The following is a 19,810-nucleotide window of genomic DNA, read 5'->3' on the forward strand; positions in this document are numbered from 1 at the left end:
ACAAGTCTATGGGTCGAGATCTAATGCATGCAAGGGTGCTGAGAGAGTTGGCTGATGTGATTGCAGAGCCATTGGCAATTATCTGTGAAAATTCATGGCAATCAGGGGAGGTCCTGGACAATTGGAAAAAGGCAAATTTAGTGTCCATATTTAAAAAAGGGAAGAAAGAGAACCTGGGGAACTACAGTCCCCAGCAAAATCATGGAGCAGGTCCTCAAGGAATCCATTTTGAAGCACTTGGAGGAGAGGAAGATGATCAGGAACAGTCAACATGGATTCACCAAGGGCAAGCCATGCCTGACCAACCTGATTGCCTTCTATGATGAGATAACTGGCTGTGTGGATATGGGGAAAGCGGTGGATGTGATATATCTTGACTTTAGCAAAACTTTTGATATGGTCTCCCACAGTATTCTTGCCAGCAAGTTAAAAAAGTATGGATTGGATGAATGGACTATAAGGTGGATAGAAAGCTGGCTAGATTGTTGGGCTCAATGGATAGTGATCAACGTCTCGATGTCTAGTTGGCAGCCGGTATCAAGCGGAGAGCCCCACGGGTCGGTCCGGGGGCCGGTTTTGTTCAACATCTTTATTAATGATCTGGATGATTGGATTAATTGCACCCTCAGCAAATTTGCAGATGACACTAAGCTTGGGGGAGAGGTAGATATACTGGAGGGTAGGGATAGGGTCCAGAGTGACCTAGAGAAATCGGAGGATTGGGCCAAAAGAAATCTGATGAGGTTCAACAAGGACAAGTGCAGAGTCCTGCACTTAGGAAGAAAGAATCCCATGCACCGCTGCAGGCTGGGGACCGACTGGCTAAGCAACAGTTCTGCAGAAATGGACCTGGGAATTAAAGTGGATGAGAAGCTGGATATGAGTCAGCAGTGTGCCCTTGTTGCCAAGAAGGCCAACGGAATATTGGGCTGTATTAGTAGGAGCATAGCCAGCAGATCGAGGGAAGTGATTATTCCTGTCTATTCGACACTGGTGAGGCCACATCTGGAGTATTGTGTCCAGTTTTGGTTCCCCCCACTACAGAAAGGATGTGGACGAATTGGAGAGAGTCCAGCAGAGGGCAATGAAAATGATTAGGGAGCTGGGGCATATGACTTACGAGGAGAGGCTCAGGGAACTGGGGTTATTTAGTCTGCAGAAGAGAAGAGTGAGGGGGGATTTGATAGCCTTCAACTATCTGAAGGGGGGTTCTAAAGAGGACAGAACTAGGCTGTTCTCAGTGGTGGCAGAGGACAGAACAAGAAGCAAGGGTCTCAAGTTGCAGTGGGAGAGGTCTAAGTTGGATATTAGGAAACTCTATTTCACTAGGAGGATGGTGAAGCACTGGAATGGGTTACCTAGGGAGGTGGTGGAATCTCCATCCTTAGAGGTTTTTAAGGCCCGGCTTGACAAAGCCTTGGCTGGGATGATTTAGTTGGTGTTGGTCCTGCTTTGACCAGGGGATTGAACTACATGACCTCCTGAGATCTCTTCCGACCCTAATATTCTATGGTTCTATGATAAGCTCTGGCAAATGTTTGGAACCCAATTAATATCAAGACAATGTAGATATTAATATTGTGCATAGTATAGAAATCTTGGCATTTAGTGGTAAAAGCAATATGGTAGTGTGCCTCAGTTTCCCTTTTCATACAGCACAGTAGTTTGAGGCAGTCCAGTTTACTCTCTTATAATACAAGAACAATGGGACATTCAATGAAATGAAAAGGCAACAGATTTAACACGGATCAAAAGGAAATACTTCTTTACACACCACGTAATTAGCCTGTGAAATTTACTGCTACATATTGCTAAGACTGAGAGCAGAATTTTTAAATGTGTTGTCATTTACATTAATAGGAATATTTGGACCCAGTAATAATTTTTTTTCTGAGCATATTAGGAGGAGGAAAAATCCAGTTATAATGGGAATGTAGTTACCCCCTTAACTGTGGTGTGGGTACTGCCTTGCCATATTTAGCCTGGGTACATCCAGCTAGGATTGCTGTTGGTGTTTGTCACTCGTGGCTATGTGCAGGCTTGCCCATGTAGAAGGTGAAGCTATGTGAGTGGGGTACTAGTTTGTACCTTCGTTCTGAATCTCTTGCCGACTGGCATCAGCTGCACCTCCTCTAGCTAGGCCAAGCAAGCTCTACATTCCCTCTGTACGAGCAGAAGTACAGTGTGCCCCCTCATGGTTCATTGGGTAGAAGTGCTGGACACATCTTGTGTCCTGAAGGTCAGGTCAGCAGTTAACAGTCCAGGACTTTTATGGCTTAGGCAGGTCTCATTTGCGAATGGTGTTTTCCTTTTTAGGGCCCTAATCGCTTGTCTCAGAGAAGCACTACGTATGCAGAGCTGATTATCCTGCAAACAGTTTTATACATTAATATTTATACAGATGCATGGGCGTCCTGGGGATTCTTAGAATCAAAAGGCTCACAGCTCCTATACAGCCTCTTTAATTAACTTAACGCAGACATTAGTGTGACACAGGGAATGTCTCTCAAGGAGGGAGTTTTTCATTTATCGCTACTTAGCCAAGGCATTTTATACTTTTAATTTCCATCCAGTAAATCCTGATTTATGGAGTGAAAACTAGCCTTTTGCTTTCACAGTCAACAGTTTGCCTGCCCGGGAGAGATGACAATCCCCAGGCAGAGCGGTCGGCATATCTCAGAGCTGTGCCCAACTCACTCTTGCCTCTGCCCCAAAGAAGCCCAGCACCAGCTGGTGCCACCCCCTGAAGCCAACCTCTGCCCGCAGAGCCTGCCTGCCATGAGATGCTTCCTGAGGCACTCGCTTGCTGCTGCCTGGGTAGTGCCCAGCTGTTTAGAGGTGGCCTGACTCAGAGACCAGGGCAGGGAGAGCTGCTGGGCAGAGAACTAGGGGCCCGAACGAGCCGAGCGGCTCCCACCACCTTCCGATCAGCTGTCTTCTAGCAGGAGGCAGGGCTGGCTCCAGGGTTTTGGCTGCCCCAAGCAGCCTCAGAAAAAAAAAAAAAAGCAGCCGCGATCGCGAACTGCGGCGGCAATTTGGCGGAAGGTCCTTCACTCCGAGCGGGAGTGAGGGACCGTCCGCCGAATTGCTGCTGAATAGCAGGACGTGCCGCCCCTCTCCGAAGTGGCCGCCCCAAGCACCTGCTTGGCAAGCTGGTGCCTGGAGCCGGCCCTGGCAGGAGGTGATGGTTTTCAAACTGGGAAGTGCCCCTTGCAGTTTGGAAACCTCTGTGCTAAATTGAAGGCAGAAATCTGGGGAGGCACGTGACCCCCCCCCACCGCTCCATTTTCCAGTCCCTGCAGCTTTTCACCCTGGGCGGCTGCCCCGCTCATCTCACCCTGGTTATGGCTCTGGGCACTGCAACCCCGGAAGCTGCAATGCCCAAAGTGGAGAGCCAAGCCCAGCCAGCCCCACAGCACAGGAGCTGCAGGAGCCACCACTGTGGGGTGAGTGCTGGGCAGGATCCTACTTCCCCGGGGGTAGGAGCCAACCAAAACCACCCCAGGGCCTCCACTCCCTTACTGCATTGTGACAGGCCATAAACATTTATAAATGAGCCCAAAAGAGGTTTAGAACCACTGCTGTAAGGTATTAGACATACAAGAACAGTGTACTTCTCTGCACATTTCTCTAGCCACAGGTGGGGTACAGAAGAATTGTACCTGAAAGAGCCCTCTGCTCATGCGTATCTAATTGCAAAATGTTTCTCAGCATAGAGAGGTTGTGATAGTGCCTTAATTATGTTCCTAGAGTTAGCAGAGCCTGGGCAGTTAGCTTTGAGGTTGGTAGGTACAGAAAACTGCTTGTGTTGCCATTGGCTGTGTGGATCCTGTCCTTGATCATGGTCAGTATCCATCACTCACTGCATTGTCTTTTTTGCCTTTTAGGTGAAAGAATGGTTATGTTTGAATTGCCAGATGCAGAGAGCTTTGGGAATGGACATGATCACCGCACCTCGCTCCAAAAGCCAGCAGCAGCTACATTCCTCTTCACTTTCTCCATCCCACTCTCCAGCCAAACATCCCCAGCCTCCATTCCTGGGAATGACAGGACAGGAGAAACCACCAGGAACTGTGCAGCCAGGCATTAGGCATGGTGCTGGTGTTCTGCAATCAGAGTCACCAAAACCACCCCCAGCTACAGCACAGAGGGAACAACACACCCAAGGCCAGCCAAAACCTGCTGCACCTCAGGAAGTGGGGAGGTCTTCCCCTCAGCATCAAGCAAAGCCTTCCTCCTGTGACCAGAGACAGACTGTGGGAGACTCCCCAGCAAAGACTTCAGCACCCCCCCACAGTGCTGCAGCACAAGAGCAACCCCAAGAGGGCCTCACAGGAAAGCTCTTCGGGTTTGGGGCTTCTCTTTTGACCCAGGCAAGCACACTCATGTCCGTCCAGCCAGAGGCCACCCTGCAAAGTCAGCAGTCCCCTGGCAAAGTGCCTCCAAAAATTCTCTTCAGTGATGCCAGCAAAGAAGCTGGACTCAGAGCCTCAAGTGCTGCATCTGGAGCACAGAGTAGGCCTGGGACTGCCCCAGCTACAAAGCAAGGAAAAGCAGAACAAGTCATCAAGCCAAAGGAAGTGCCGAAGGAAAGGGTCTTGTGCCCCCTTTGCAAATCAGAGATCAATGTGGGCTCCGGGGAACCCTCCAACTATAATACGTGTACGACCTGTAAACAGCAGGTCTGCAACATGTGTGGATTCAACCCAACACCTCATCTTGTGGAGGTAAGGAGGCTGTACACTGGGCTTGCCCATGTAGTAGTTTACTGGGAATCCTGATTCTGTTCTGAGATTCAGATATTAATAACATGGCAAAAGTTGGTGCATTTTCCTTTTAGGTTTTAATAGACTTCTAAAAAAGCCTTGACAAAGTCCCTCTCAAAAGGCTGATTAATTTGCAACAAGTTAGGGTGCTCTAGAAATAAATCACACCGCAGTGGTGCATTACCCCATTGTGTAGACAAGCCCTAGATGTGTACTTGGGCCATGTGTTTGGATCTTGGTTGTGTTGGGATTTTACCATATTTGATTTGGGGTGGCAGGGTAGAGTTGCTGAAAATGGCCTTTGCAGTTTGCTTGGCACGTCCTTGTTTGGCTGCAGCCCTTTAATGGCATCTTTGGGTGTTCAAGAGGATAGAACATGGCTGCTGCTTGCTGCAAGGGCTTGGAGTCCTCAGGTCCTATGGTTATGGGCAGGAGGAAACAAGATGAAGGAAGATTTTATGTTAGGCAGGGGCCTGTAGCAAGACATTTGTACTGTCTGTTATTTCTCAGGACAATAGGGTACTGGAAGTAGATCCTGGCTTTGGAGTCATACTGTTCAATGGAAGGCTGGTGGTGAATAAATCAGTAATCATCCATGATTTGATAAGGGATGAGGCTCCTTACTTTGGCTGCCTAATTCTGCAGGACCGGTTTTGGTGCAGTTGGTTCCATCTGGGAACGAGGTACAGTGTGATTTAAAGGGGGATTGTTGGGGAGACGATGTGGCTGTGCTGTATATGTCCAATATAAAATGTAAGAGACATCCTGCTCCCAAACTAGCACTGATAGAGTGCATCCATTGGGTATGTAGGATAAAGGTCGGGTGGAGTACCATTGCTAGTGTATGGTTCATCATGTTGCACTGCATTATTCCCTGCACGAAGATCCTCACAGGCACAGAGGCCGGTAGTGCTCAATGACTTTAACGTCCATGTGGATCTCAAATTTGCTGGGCTTGCTCAGGGTTTCCTGTTCACTGTAAAGACCAGGGTGGCTGTCCAAGGTGATTGAAAGCTTGGCTGCTACAGGTGGCTGAACTTTGGCTCTGATGTTTGGTTAGAGTTAGAGTGGGAGATTGACTATTATACCCTTGTCTGTTGCTGTATGATATTAAATCAATTGTTTCTCAAGATTTTAAAGACATCTAATGAGAAAACACTGAAAAACATCCTATTTGTACCAGTTCTGCTTAAGTACAATGTATAGTTCAGGTATGCCAGATGTATTTTTTTTAATTAAGAATACTGGCATAAAAACAGCAATTTGGAGCCAATTTTCACCATTGGTATAAAGCAGTGCAATTCCATTTACTCCAATGAAGTTGCTCCTGCTTATGCCTGTAGTGAATCTGGGTCCTTATTGTTCAGGTCCCAGGTTTTCCTATTGCTAGTGCCACAGGAAGTGGTGCTGCTGATTCAGTAGGTGCCACACTCTTCTCTGAGTTAGTAGTAGAGCAATGCTCTAACTTGATGTTGTGCTGCTGGAGTGTCTGTCATTTTGATGGGATATTAAACCAAAGTCATTTAACATTCCCATGCACTTTGCCCAAAGAGTACTGATGGTAACCCTGCTATCCTGGCCCAATTCCATTATGGGTAAGGCTACAATTTTATCACGGAGGTCACGGAATCCTTGACTTCCAGAGACCTCTGTGACTTCAGCCTGCAGTGGGTGGGAGCTGCAGGGTCCCCCTGCAGTGGCTGGGAGCAGCAGGGTACCACTGCCACCTCCAGTGGCGGGGGCCTCCTGGAGCTCCGAGCCGCCGCAGGCGGTGGGAGTACCCCATAGCTCTTGGCCACTACAGGTGGGTGGGGGAATCCCAGAGCTCCAAAAAGAAGAACAGGAGTACTTGTGGCACCTTAGAGACTAACAAATTTATTAGAGCATAAGCTCTATATGCATCCGAAGAAGTGGGCTGTAGTCCACGATAGCTTATGCTTTAATAAATTTGTTAGTCTCTAAGGTGCCACAAGTACTCCTGTTCTTCTTTTTGCGGATACAGACTAACACGGCTGTTACTCTGAAACCAGAGCTCCAAGCCACTGTGGGCGGCAGGGTTACCCTGCAGTTCCCAGCTGCCTGGGGCCCCCGGGAACTTTGAGCCGCCGTGAGCAGTGGGGGTACCCCACAGCTGTCGGCTACCCAGGGCCCTGGGAGCTGCAGCGGGGGTACCCTGCAGCTCCCGGCCACCTCAGGCAGTGGAGGTACCTCACAGCTCCTGGCCGCCCAGGGCCCCTGGGCACTCCGAGCCACAGCAGGCGGTGCGGAACCCTGGAGCTCTGAGCCCCCCACAGGTGATTGGGGTCCCTGGAGCTCTAAGCCGGGCCCTGCAGGTGCCCAGCCACTGTGGGTGGTGTGGGGACCCCACAGCTGAGCTCCCCATTTTGTCATGGATATTTTTAGTAAATGTCATGGACAGGTCATGGGCTTCCATTAATTTTTCTTTATTGCCTGTGACCTGTCCAGGCTTTTACTAAAAATATCCATGATAAAATCTTAGCCTTAATAAGAAGACAGTAAATATCTTAATGCCTCCATATAAATCCACGGTACTCTCACACATTGAATACTGTGGGGAGTTCTGGTCACTCCATCTCAAAAAAGATATATTGGAATTGGAAAAGATACAGAAAAGGGCAACAAAATTGACTAAGGGTATGGAACAGCTTCCATATGAGGAGAGATTAAAAAGACTGGGACTGTTCATCTTAGAAAAGAGACAACTAAGGGGTCTTATAGAGGTCTATAAAATCATGAATGGTGTGGAGAAAGTGAATAAGGAAGTGTTATTTAATCCTTCACATAACACAAGAACCAGGGGTCATCCTATGAAATTAATAGGCAGTAGGTTTAAAATAAGCAAAAGGAAGTATTTCTTCACACTAAGCACAGTCAATCTGTGGAGCTTGTTGCCAGGGGATGTTGTGAAGGACAAAACTACAACAGGGTTCAAAAAATAACTAGATAAGTTCATGGAGGATAGGTCCATCAATGGCTATTAGCCAGGATGGGCAAGGATACATGTCCACGCTCTGGGTGTCCCTAGCCTCTGATTGCCAGTGAACAATGGGAGTGATCATTTGATGATTACCTGTTCTGTTCGTTCCCTCTGACACATCTGGCACTGGCTACTGTCGGCAGACAGGATAGTAGGCTAGTTGGACCATTGGTCTGACCCAGCCTGGCCAGTCTTATGAAGTTTGAATGTTGGAAGAGTATCTAACAATAGTCGTCAATGGAAATGGGTTTAAATTAACACAGCTTTAAGGGTTTGTGAATTATGTACTGAGCATGTGCAGGATCTTTTTGCAGAACCACATTATGGGTGAGAATTAGCCTCCACTTACCACTTACTCTTCACTTTGAGAGCTTAAGTGGGACTTGCAGGTAGGTGGTGTCCAGGCCTTGTATGGGGTGAGCCCCAGCACATGTGTTCCCCTAAGGACTGATGAATGGTGTATGTCATTCAGTGTGCATTGTAATGCTCCACACCAGCCAGGAATGCTTTCAGATCTGGCCTATTTTCAGGAAATCCAGAAGCTGAAAAAAGGGATTAACCACTTCCCCTCCTCCTCATCTCATCAACTTGCCCATGGAATTCAGCTCAGGAATAAGAGTTCTGTTCCCACTGATAATACTTTGTACAAACCCCATTTAGTGAAGCCTTGTACCAACCCTTCGATGTAGTTTGTCACTGTGCCTCAGTGGATCACAACTGAGGATACCAAATTCAGGACAAGCTGCTGAGAAATAGGGTAGACACAGCCCAAAACTGGTGGTTATTCTTTCATAAGATGTACCAATCCAGCAACAAAAGTAAACTTCTGTCTCACCACATTGGCTAACAAGAAATGGAGTCTCCTTAGGTATTCCAGTCCTGGATTCAACACCCAGACACTAGACTTAATGATGAGTGGTTATTTAAAACCAATTTCAGCTACTGGCCCCTTTCCCCAAGATGACTCTGCTGGGGGTTTGGGACTAGGTTGCATCTCCCTCTCCCAGAGCTGCTCTGGGTTTGCCAGGGAACTCAGTATTGGACTGCAGCTTTCTCTTTTTGAGCTGGGCTGACTCTGCAGTGCTAACAGCAGTGAAAGCTTATTTTAGACACTTAGGTCAGCAGATGGGACTCTGAATATGCCAGGGAGCTAATCTGTGAAGGAAGTTGAGGCCATTTCAGACTGTTAAAGGATAATAAATACAGAATTCCTAATGGATGTTATATTTTTGCATTCTGGTTGGTTGAGCATACAGTACATGACAGATTTTCAACAATTTGGACACATGATCAAAATCATGAAGGTTGATTGGTCAAAATGACATGGAACTTTGTGAAGCAGAAGATTCCAGGAGACATTGCCATGTAACAATCACTGCCAAAAACAGCCAAAAGAAAATACAAACTGAAATGAAGGGAATTTGCTACATCCGTGAAGTTGAAGGTACACGAGGATGGGAACTGGATGTGACAACCAGGGTCCTAACCAGAGGCAATGCTGAAGTCCATCTCGAAGAGGCATTGAACTCCAGTTTACAATTTACCTGCTACTGTCACTGGTGTAAAGGAAAGTGATAGCTGCACTGTGAGGTGGAGAGTCTCCATCAGATGTTGATGTACACCTCTACCTCGTTATAACGCGACCCGATATAACACGAATTTGGATATAACGTGGTAAAGCAGTGCTCCGGGAGGGTGGGGCTGCGCACTCCGGTGGATGAAAGCAAGTTCAATATAACACGGTTTCACCTTTAACACGGTAAGATTTTTTGGCTCCCGAGGACAGCATTATATCGGGGTAGAGGTGTAGTTGGAATCATTCTTTAATGCTGTTCACTGGTGACAGTCCTATGTAGATTTCACTTAGCATGGCGCCCTTTCCTCACCCTTATCAATTCCCTATTAGTACAAGCCACCAGATTACCCTGTCCTTGCTGGGAGGTACTGCCTAAAGGAACCTGTCTCTGGAGGTTAAAGCAACGGGGCCAAATCCCAGCCCTGGCTCAGAGCCCAGCCAGAGCACTGTCACTCAGCTGGGCTCCACAGCCACCACCAACAATTCAGATCCTGCCAGTGGAGACTTTACAGCAGCAGTTGCAGAGCTGCTGTAAAGACAGAGCCATAGAGACTCCTCATCCACTCCCCCCACCACCACATATGGTGATGAGTTGGGTCACTGAGGAGTGACATTTCAGTTGCAGGGGTGGGATCTCCCAGCCCAATAAGAGTGGAGCAGCCTGTGAGAGGAGAGGGAAAAGCAGGTCCCTGATGAGGGCCAGTGCCAGCTCCATTTGGAGCAGCCAGCTAGGCAGAGTAGGGGTCCAGGCTAATGAAGGAATACCCCGTTTCCAGGGTGAGGAGAAGGGTGCAGTAGAACCTCCTTCCCTACAAGTCAGTCATAGCTGAAGGTGTAATCAGGTGGCCTGCCCCTTCCCAGTTCAGGCAGCCAGCCAGCCCTGTTCATTTCTCAGATCCAGATGGCAGAGTCAGCACTAGGCATAACCAGCTAAGCAATTGCTTAGGCCCCTGAGCAGCTCAAGGGGGACCCCTAGTCACTTATTATTATTGTGTGGGGGCAACAATATTCCTGCTTAGGGCCTCCAATAGGCTAGCACTGCCTCTGCCAGCTGGGAATGGGTCAGTGGTTTCTATAAAGGGCTGAGAGAGCATGCTTGGATGGAAGCTGCAGGAGGGAGGTTGGCTCCTGTGACTAGCCATGGAACAGAGTGAAAGGCCTCTGAGCCCCAGCAGCCTACTGAGGTTGTGAGTTTTTTTGTTACTTTGCAAGTTCATGTTTGAATTAATAAAATAGTGCCCTGGAAGAAGGGCCTGAAAGACTCTGGGCATGACAGTGAGTCCCTCATGGGCTGGGGAGCCAGGCCATCATCCCACATGTTAGGGGGAAGGTGGATTGGTGATGAGCTCCTGGAACTGGGGGGAAACTGGGGCAGTAGCTAGCCTGAAGCTAGACAGTGTAGCTGACACTGCTACCAAGGGGCTTGGTCTCCTCTCCTCACAGATATCTCTGCCAAGGTTACTGAGGCCCATGTGTAATAGACAGAACAAGGAGCAATGGTCTCAAGTTGCAGTGCAGGAGGTTTAGATTGGATATTAGGAAAAACTTTTTCACTAGGAGGGTGGTGAAGCACTGGAATGGGTTACCTAGAGAGGTGGTGGAATCTCCTTCCTTCGAGGTTTTTAAGTTCAGGCTTGAGAAAGCCCTGGCTGGGATGATTTAGTTGGGGATTGGTCCTGCTTTGACCAGGGGGTTGGACTAGATGACCTCCTGAGGTCCCTTCCAACCCTGATATTCTGTGATTCTAGACACCCTTGCCTAGAATCTGTAGGCTTAGAATGATTTGATTTTTATTGTTAAATCTGTTCAGTGTTGATTTCACTGTACACACTTATACTGGGCTGTATAAGTAGGGGCATTGCCAGCAGATCGAGGAACGTTATCGTTCCCCTTTATTCAACATTGATGAGGCCTCATCTGGAATACTGTGTCCAGTTTTGGGCCCCACACTACAAGAAGGATGTGGAAAAATTGGAAAGAGTCCAATGGAGGGCAACAAAAATGATTAGGGGTCTGGAGCACATGACTTATGAGGAGAGGCTGAGGGAACTGGGATTGTTTAGTCTCCAGAAGAGAAGAATGAGGGGGGATTTGATAGCAGCCTTCAACTACCTGAAGGGGGGTTCCAAAGAGGATGGAGCTCGGCTGTTCTCAGTGGTGGCAGATGACAGAACAAGGAGCAATGGTCTCAAGTTGCAGTGGGGGAGGTCCAGGTTGGATATCAGGAAAAACTATTTCACTAGGAGGGTGGTGAAACACTGGAATGCGTTACCTAGGGAGGTGGTGGAGTCTCCTTCCATAGAGGTTTTTAAGGCCCGGCTTGACAAAGCCCTGGCTGGGATGACTTAGCTGGGAATTGGTCCTGCTTTGAGCAGGGGGTTGGACTAGATGACCTCTTGAGATCCCTTCCAACTCTGATATTCTATGATTCTATGATTCTATGAAACCGAGGGCAAAATATTTCCCTTAATAATAATTGAAATTAACAGATAGACAAAATAAGAAAAATGCTGCTTGAGATCTTATTACAGTTTGGTTTAAGGATATTTATTTTGCATATTTTGACATGATGCTGGCAATTTGTGTTTGGCTATAAAGCTTGAACTTTTTGTATCTGTGTCTATTGTCATTAAATCATTATTGTTTGACACCCCCCATAATTTCTTCAACCGTGAAAATTATATATACAAAAATAGAAAAATATGCTTAAAACCTATAATTCAGAACAACTGTGAAAATGTCAATTAATAAAAAAATGAAAAAATGCTTAAAAATAAACACTGATGTTATCTGTCAAAATCATAAATATACAGAACTCTGCCAAGCATGAGGAGCTGTGTAGGGCCAGAAATAGGGCAAACAGTGCCTCTGTCTTCTTGGCCCCCTTCTGGGCTTCCATGGATACAGTGAGGAGTGGCCAAATGTGTGAACCATAGAGCTGCCATGCACAGGAATAAGAGGCCTACGTGGCCCTTGGCTGGGTCAGGATTTGGCCCATGCAGGCTGAATTAATCTGTGTTGTCTGACTGTTATGCACACCTTAGGTTTATTGGAATTGGTGGGATGAGAGAGCCAATGACATTTCTTTTTTTGTAGGGATCTGAGTTCATATGGCCCTTTTCGTGTTTTCTGTCCATCCACAGGACATGGTAGGTGGGAGATTCTTAGCCCCTGGGGTATGAGGACTTTGTGCAAGGATAGAGTTTGGGGGTCCAGTGGTTTTTAAATGAGGTGGCAATCAGGTAATGGGATTAAAGTCTCAGCCCCTCCTGCCTAGATTTCGTCCTTGGAGCTTGATTTCTGTACAGGGCTTTTGAGGTTGGAATAGCACAGCTGCTGTGGCCAGGGTATGGCAGTTACTCAGGGCAGGGATCCCTCGCAGTGTCTTAGGGAAGGTCCCTACCCAGCACAAGCTGAATGAAGCTTTGTGGTATCTGTCCATAACCAGGAATTGCCAGAGTAGCTGTAGTGGGGAGTGGGAAGAGAGTTGTGCTGGGTTTCACCCCCACTGATCCAGCACCTAACAGCTTGCTGCAGCAATACACTTCCCCTTTTCCTGTGCCAGGGCACCACATAGGGCTGGAGCTACCCCAACTCCTAAAGGAGAGGAATGAGAGAGAGGTTAGGGAAGAGAGAGAGAGAGAGATGGGCTGGACTCCCCCCAGTAACTCTTGGATGCAGTATCCCACCCTCTGGGGGCATTACATGGAGCAGAAGCAGTGGAGAGAAAGAGACAGACTGAGCTTCTTACCAGGGCCCAACAGTCAATCACCCATTTGAGATAACACCCTCCTCCTCCTATTGGCTAATGAGCTAGCTGTGCTCTCATGCTGGAGATTCAGGGTTCAAATCTTGCTGATGCATGGTTGGGGAGGAGCGTTATTACATTACTATGGCCCAGGCCCCATTGTCTACTCAGGGCCAGTGCATCCACTAGGCAAACTAGGCAGCCGCCTAGGGCGCAAAGATTTGAGGGCGCCAAAAAGCGGTGCCCAAAATGTCTGGGATGCTCACCCGGTGCCGGCTAAATGTGTAACCCTCTTTGATCAGCTCCGGCCAGCCGGGAAGTGACGTCATTCCTCCTCCGGCCGCTGGGGGTGCTGCGCTGCTCCCTGCTGCTCTAGCTCTTCCCCAGGGCCCAGCCCCTGTTCAGCCCCGCCCTGCCCCCAACTCCCCTCAGCTCTGCAGCAGGGCTGGGGCTGCAGGAAGTACAGAGACCCGGCCCCAGCCACACTGCCAGTGAGTGCTGGGGGGTGGTTCCCTCTTGCCCCCCAAGCCAGCCCTGACCCCCCAGAGGCCTGCCCCCCCAGAAGTCAGCCCCCCCCGCTCCTACCTCCCTCACGGAGGCCTGGGGCATCCCCCCACTCGGGGGGTCTGCGTAGGGCCCAAGAATATCTAGCGACGGCCCTGGTACCTGCCACCCTGCCCTCAGCCAGCCCCACACCTCCTGCCCTGCCTGCAGCCAGCCCCGCACCCCCACCTCCATCCAACCCCTGCAGCACCCCCATGCCCCAAGCCAGCCAGCCCCACACCCCCCATCTCCAACCAGCTCCGCATCCCCCCTGCCCTGCCCGAAGCCAGCCAGCCCCACACATCCCTGTCTCCAGTCAACCCTGCACTCCATCTCCAACCAGCTCCGCATCCCCCCTGCCCTGCCTGAAGCCAGCCAGCCCCACACCCCCTGCCCTGCCTCCAGCCAGCCCCGCTCCCCCGCCTCCATCCAACCCCTGCAACACCCCACTCCCTGAAGCCAGCCAGCCCCACACTCCCGTCTCCAGCCAGCCCCTGCTGCACCCCCGTGCCCGAAGCCAGCCAGCCCCACACCCCCATCTCCAGCCAACCCCGCACCCCAGCTCCGCATCTCCCCTGCCCAAAGCCAGCCAGCCCCACACACTCCTGTCTCCAGCCAGCCCCTGCCACACACCCCTGCCCCAAGCCAGCCAGCCCCACACCATGTCAGGTTATTCATTTATTTTCATTAAATATGTAATCTAAATAATGAAATTAATAAATTTTCAAGCCGAATATATATTATTCTAATGAACAATGCCATATTTTGCAGTATTCATTTTTGAAAGTTTATAATAAGCGATTCTCTGGGGGAAGGGGTGGGAGGCGCAAGGTGGAAGTTTCACCTAGGGTGCAAAATATCCTTGCACCGGCCCTGTGTCTACTCAGGTTCTCATGGAGCAGCCCACCATGGACTGCAGAAAATCTTGGAGTTGTGCTTGGGGATCCTTGCTTCTTCTTTCTCCTTCTCCCTGCATCTCAATGAGCAGCCCCAGGTGTGGTACCCATCCTCCCAAATCTGGTGTGGTACCCTCCCACCAGGGGCCTTACTCAGCCATTACTGCAGTACCTTGCTGTAAGGGGTTGGACTCACCCCTGCGGCGCCTCCTGCTGATTGCTTTGGGAATTAGCTCAATCCAGCCTCCGGAGCGCCCTCTGCAGGCCGGTGATCCACCTTGCCCCTTCTGGCCCCCATGTCCCTCCAGGACCCCAGTGCCCCTTGCTCTGGGTGCTGCCCCCTGGCAGTACCCACACACGCTGGGACTCCCCTCCCAGGGGAACCCCCACCCACTAACCCCACCTCACCTCAGTGTAAGGCTACTGCCAGTCACCATCTAGCCCCATTCCCTGGGACAGACTGCAGTATCAGCCACTCATCACAGGCAAGGTTGGGAATGCAAACCCAAAATTATACCATCTTGCGCTGCACAGAGAACTGTACAGTGTAAGCTCATAAAATTCATCCTCACCCTCAATGTGGAAAGAGATATGTGCAGCTTTTTGCCCCCCCACTCCAGTTACGAGTTGCACAAACTGGTTTTAGAGAAAACAAAAACAAGTTTATTGACTACAAAAGATAGATTTTATGTGATTATAAGTGATAGCAAACAGATCAAAGCAGATTACCTTAATAAATAAAAAACGCAAACTGAGCTTAACACACTAGATAGGATATCAATTAGCAAATTCTCACCCTGAGTGATAAACAGGCTAGCAGATTCTTAAGGCACAAGTTGCCTTGGCTTTCCCAGGTTTTCATACACAGGCTAAAAATCCTTCTAGCCTGGGACCATCACTTCCCACAATTCAGTCCTTGCCCCTCAGGTGTTTCCAGGTGTGTTGTTGCAAGGAGAGTCAGGTTCCCCCATGGTGTCGTTGTCCCCCTTTTCTATCTTCTTCCCACTTGCTAGAAAGCTCTTTTGCTGTGACCTGGGTCAAACACTTCCCATTGTGTAGTGCTGTCTCTGAGAGGTTTTTATTGTACACAGTTCCAGGGGTAATCCTTGTGCTTGAGTGCATTTCCTCAATAAGACATTAACATTGTTTGCCCTTTTTACTGTTGTACCGGAAAGGGTGTTTGTGGGTGCTTTCAACCTCATAACATTTTTCAGTAACACATACCTAGCCAAACTTCATAACTTCACATACAACAATAACACATACAATCCAATGAAATATTGCTGTCTAGCAGATCAAGACTTTTAGAATGATACCTTAGAAGACATACTTTGTACAAAACATATCCTAATTACATTACAGTGGTGAATATTGGGGTATCAGGGTGTCACAGTCCTCTCCTCAGTGCTGCTCAGTAACTCATCAGCTGGTGGCAGACTTACCCACTGGGATATCTGGCATCAGCAGCAGACAGTAGGGCCATGCTCAGGGCACAGGAATCTGACTGCAAGGGGCACTGAGCTCAGCTAGCATAGCCCCACATTTGGGGAGAGCAGAATCAGGCCAGCTGGAGGATGTGCTGATTCTGCAAGTCTCCTAGGGAGCCTCTAACAGCAGTGCCATGGTCGACCTCTCTACAGGGCATTGCCTGCTGCAGAGCAAAGCTATAGAAATTGCCAGAGGGCCAAAGGAAGGGTTCAGTTATGGGGAAAGAGCTGAGTAGCTGTAGCTCAGTTCAGCTAAGGAATGACTGGGGGCAGGGGGGCTGTGAGAACTGTCTGTAGACACCTGGAATAGGAAGATTATTTAGTGTGAGATGAGCCAGAGGGGAAATGTAGGGCAATTGAGGATGAATATCTTGAAGAAAGGGGTGCCAGGGTTGTGGGCTCTGGACCTGATTTAAGTCCCATTTAAGTAAATGGGGCCCTTCCATTGACTCCAGTGGGAGCAGAACTGAGTTCTGTCAGATGGTGGGCAGATGAATCCAGGGCAAGGAGGGGCAGAAACCCAGAGAACTACATTTCTGCAGGCCGAATCTGCTCCTATCAAGGAAGTACAGTACAAGGAAGCTGGTGTGTCTCCAGCACAGTTTCCCGTCCAGGGAGGTTGGTTTTTAAGCTCCTGTTTAACTGTCCCTACAGAATCCCTGCAGTTGACCCACTGCACTATAGCACAGATCCCTAACATGCTTGGAACACATCTTGTGGGACTCACCCCATGTTAGAGTTTTTGGCTATAACTGTGCTTGAAAACTATTTCAAACATGGTTACAAACCCTATTAGGGAGAGGTTCTAACCCTGGGAAAGACTTGAGTCATGTCACTTCATCCTTCTCCACTCAGCCTGGGCACCAGTGAGAACAGTAAGAGCACAGGAGATACTGTCTCCTTGATCTCTGTTCTGATGCTCAGCACTATGGCAACCCCCCACCCCAACTGCCAGGAGGAGCAATTCCAGGAAAAGTGTTGTCCAGCCCTGGCATCCCCAGGATGAAGCATGCTCCATTGCCCCATTACCACTACTTATCCTTCCTGTGTCTCTTTCCATCCACATTCTAGCTGTCCTTCAACCATTGATCTCGTCAGATAATTTCACAGGGATCAGAGCTTAATGCCAGCGCTATGGACAACAAGTTTTCAAACTATCCCTTAATTTTTAAAGTCACAAGAAAAGCCATGCAGCCCCCCCTTCTCCTGGCTCCCTCTCCCTTTGCAGCTCAGCTGGGCATAGCTCTCCCCAACCTTAAATCAAAAAGGAAATGAGGGTTTCCTAGGCAGCCATGTAACTAGACAATGTATGAAATTTTGTAATTTTTTAAAAAGCAAACAAAAATAAACATTTATTTCATCATTTGGACTCTCCACATAGTCATCATCAGTATGGGACCTCTAGATCCCCTGAGCAGACCTCTGCCTCCTGAGCTAAATGATTAGCTGGTAGTAGTAGAGTGTTACTTTCTGTATAGATCAGCCACTAGCGGGGGCTGTGACACACACTTTGCCAGAGGGTTTCACAGCTATTTGTCAGGACTCCTGTTGAATTCCTCTGACAAGAAACATTGTTAATACACAGTTAAGGTTGCCTGGTATATTGTGCCCTTCCAGAACATTGAGTTCAGCAAAACCTCTAACTTCTGAAGACCAGGAAATGAACAGTTAAGGTGCACGCCCACACAACCTTAACTCCGCCTTCTTTGAGTGCTGCTCCAATCCACAGCACATACTCCCATTCTGCCTTTGCACTGTACTGAACAGGAGCTAGCTACACATGCACTACACTCACACAGCCTAAGTGACAGGAAAAACACCACATCTGCTAAATTTCATAGTCCCTTCAACAGCCTCTTCACCCTTGTGTGCACAATGGCATTTACCTTCTATTACCCTCAGATCACACTCATCTCCTATCTAACGGCTGACAGTCCCCATGGCAAGAAAACTCCTATTCCCTGCTACCGACGCAACCTACACAACACAGTGCTGAAATGAGGTATGCTGGATCTCTCAAAGTACACATGCAACTTTGTTCTTTGGTCACCCACAGGAGACAGGGAGAGGAGCTCACAGTCTTCCCCCATCCCCACTCTCCAAGGACCACAGCCCTCCCCAGATCACCTTGTGTCACAATCGCAGCTCTGTTAAGCTACTTCAACTAATTGCTCCACTATTCATTAAAGCTACACCTAACACAGTAAATGCTGCTGCAGTGCATGCAGATAATTGCCGGTAGCTATTGTCAGTTCCTGGAGGTGCGGGAGTGGGGGGGGGAGAACAGAATTTAGGTTCATAGACTTAAGATTAGGGTTGGAAGAGACCTCAGGAGGTCATCTAGTCCTGCTTAAAGCTGCTGTCAATGCTCCTATTAATGCAGCCCAGTATGCCATTAGCCTTCTTGGCAACAAGGGCACACTGCTGACTCATATCCAGCTTCTTGTCCACTGTAATCCCCAGGTCCTTTTCTGCAGAACTGCCACTTAGCCAGTCGGTCCCCAGCCTGTAGCAGTACATGGGATTATTCCATCCCAAGTGCAGGACTCCGCACTTGTCCTTGTTGAACCTCATCTGATTTCTTTTAGCCCAATCCTCCAATTTGTCTAGGTCCCTCTGGATCCTATTCCTACCCTCCAGCTTATCTACCTCTCCCCCACAGCTTAGTATCATCCGTGAACTTTCTGAGGGTGCAAACCATCCCATCATCCAGATCATTAACGAAGATGTTGAACAAAACCAGTCCCAGGACAGACCCCTGGGGCACTCTCTTGATACTGGCTGCCAACTAGACATTGAGTCGTTGATCACTATCCATTAAGCCTGACGATCTAGCCAACTTTCTGTCCACATTATAGTCCATTCATCCAAGCCATACTTTTTTTAACTTTCTAGCAAGAATACTGTGGGGACCATATTAAAAGCTTTGTTAAAATCAAGGTATATCATGTCCACACTTTCCCCATATCTACAGAGCCAGGCAATCAGGTTGGTCAGGCATGACTTGACCTTGGTGAATCCATGTTGACTGTTTCTGATCACTTTCCTCTCCTCCAAGTGCTTCAAAATCGATTCCTTGGGAACCTGCTCCATGATTTTTCCGGGGACTGAGGTGAGGTTGTAGTTCCCAGAATTCTCCTTCTTCCCTTTTTTAAAGATGGGCACTATACTTGCCTTTTTCCAATCATCCGGCCATGTACCTTACCTCTGCTTTTGAGAAGTTTGAGTTTTGCTGAACTCATTCTGGAAGGGCACAGGCTACTAGTAGGCATCCTTAATACTGCCTTTATTGTCAGTGAATAGAATTAGTTTTATCTTTTTCTTTATAAAACAAATAAAATAAAACCAATAACAAACAAAACAAAGACCCCCAAACACCTAGGAATTTATTTATACAAATCATTACTTTAAAAGAACATGTTTAAGCTTGCAAAGTCAAGGATTCAGAAGTTAGAAATGCCTGATTTATGATTGCTCATGTGACCTTAATTCTTCCCTTTTGTGCATATGCATTTTGATACATTGTGTAATTACACAATCACATTATTTTTTGTCACATGACCCCTTCCTCATTCAGTGCACAGCACGCACACACAAGAGGAGAAAATTAAGGTTTGCATAAGTCTGGCATTTCCTAACTTTGGAGTATTTAACTTTACAAGGTACATAATTTCCTTTCAGGATCAGGACCTCATTATGCTAGGTGCTGTATGAACACATGGGAGAGCATGATCCCTACTCCAACCATCTTAAAATCCAGTGTGAAAAAAGATGCAACAAGTGAGTGTAACAAATC

At 48.3% G+C, this 19,810-nt stretch overlaps 1 protein-coding gene across 1 annotated transcript in view; it reads left to right on the forward strand.

Annotated features, from left to right (window-relative positions):
• The window catches only part of BSN (bassoon presynaptic cytomatrix protein), a 450,473-nt gene that overhangs the window by 161,450 nt on the left and 269,213 nt on the right, over positions 1-19,810 (forward strand). The window contains 1 exon segment of the mRNA XM_034775746.1: positions 3,888-4,727. Within this exon segment, the coding sequence (XP_034631637.1) occupies positions 3,888-4,727 (840 nt within the window).

The sequence above is a fragment of the Trachemys scripta genome, chromosome 7 (assembly GCF_013100865.1).
Source record: "Trachemys scripta elegans isolate TJP31775 chromosome 7, CAS_Tse_1.0, whole genome shotgun sequence".
Taxonomy (NCBI): Eukaryota; Metazoa; Chordata; order Testudines; family Emydidae; genus Trachemys; species Trachemys scripta.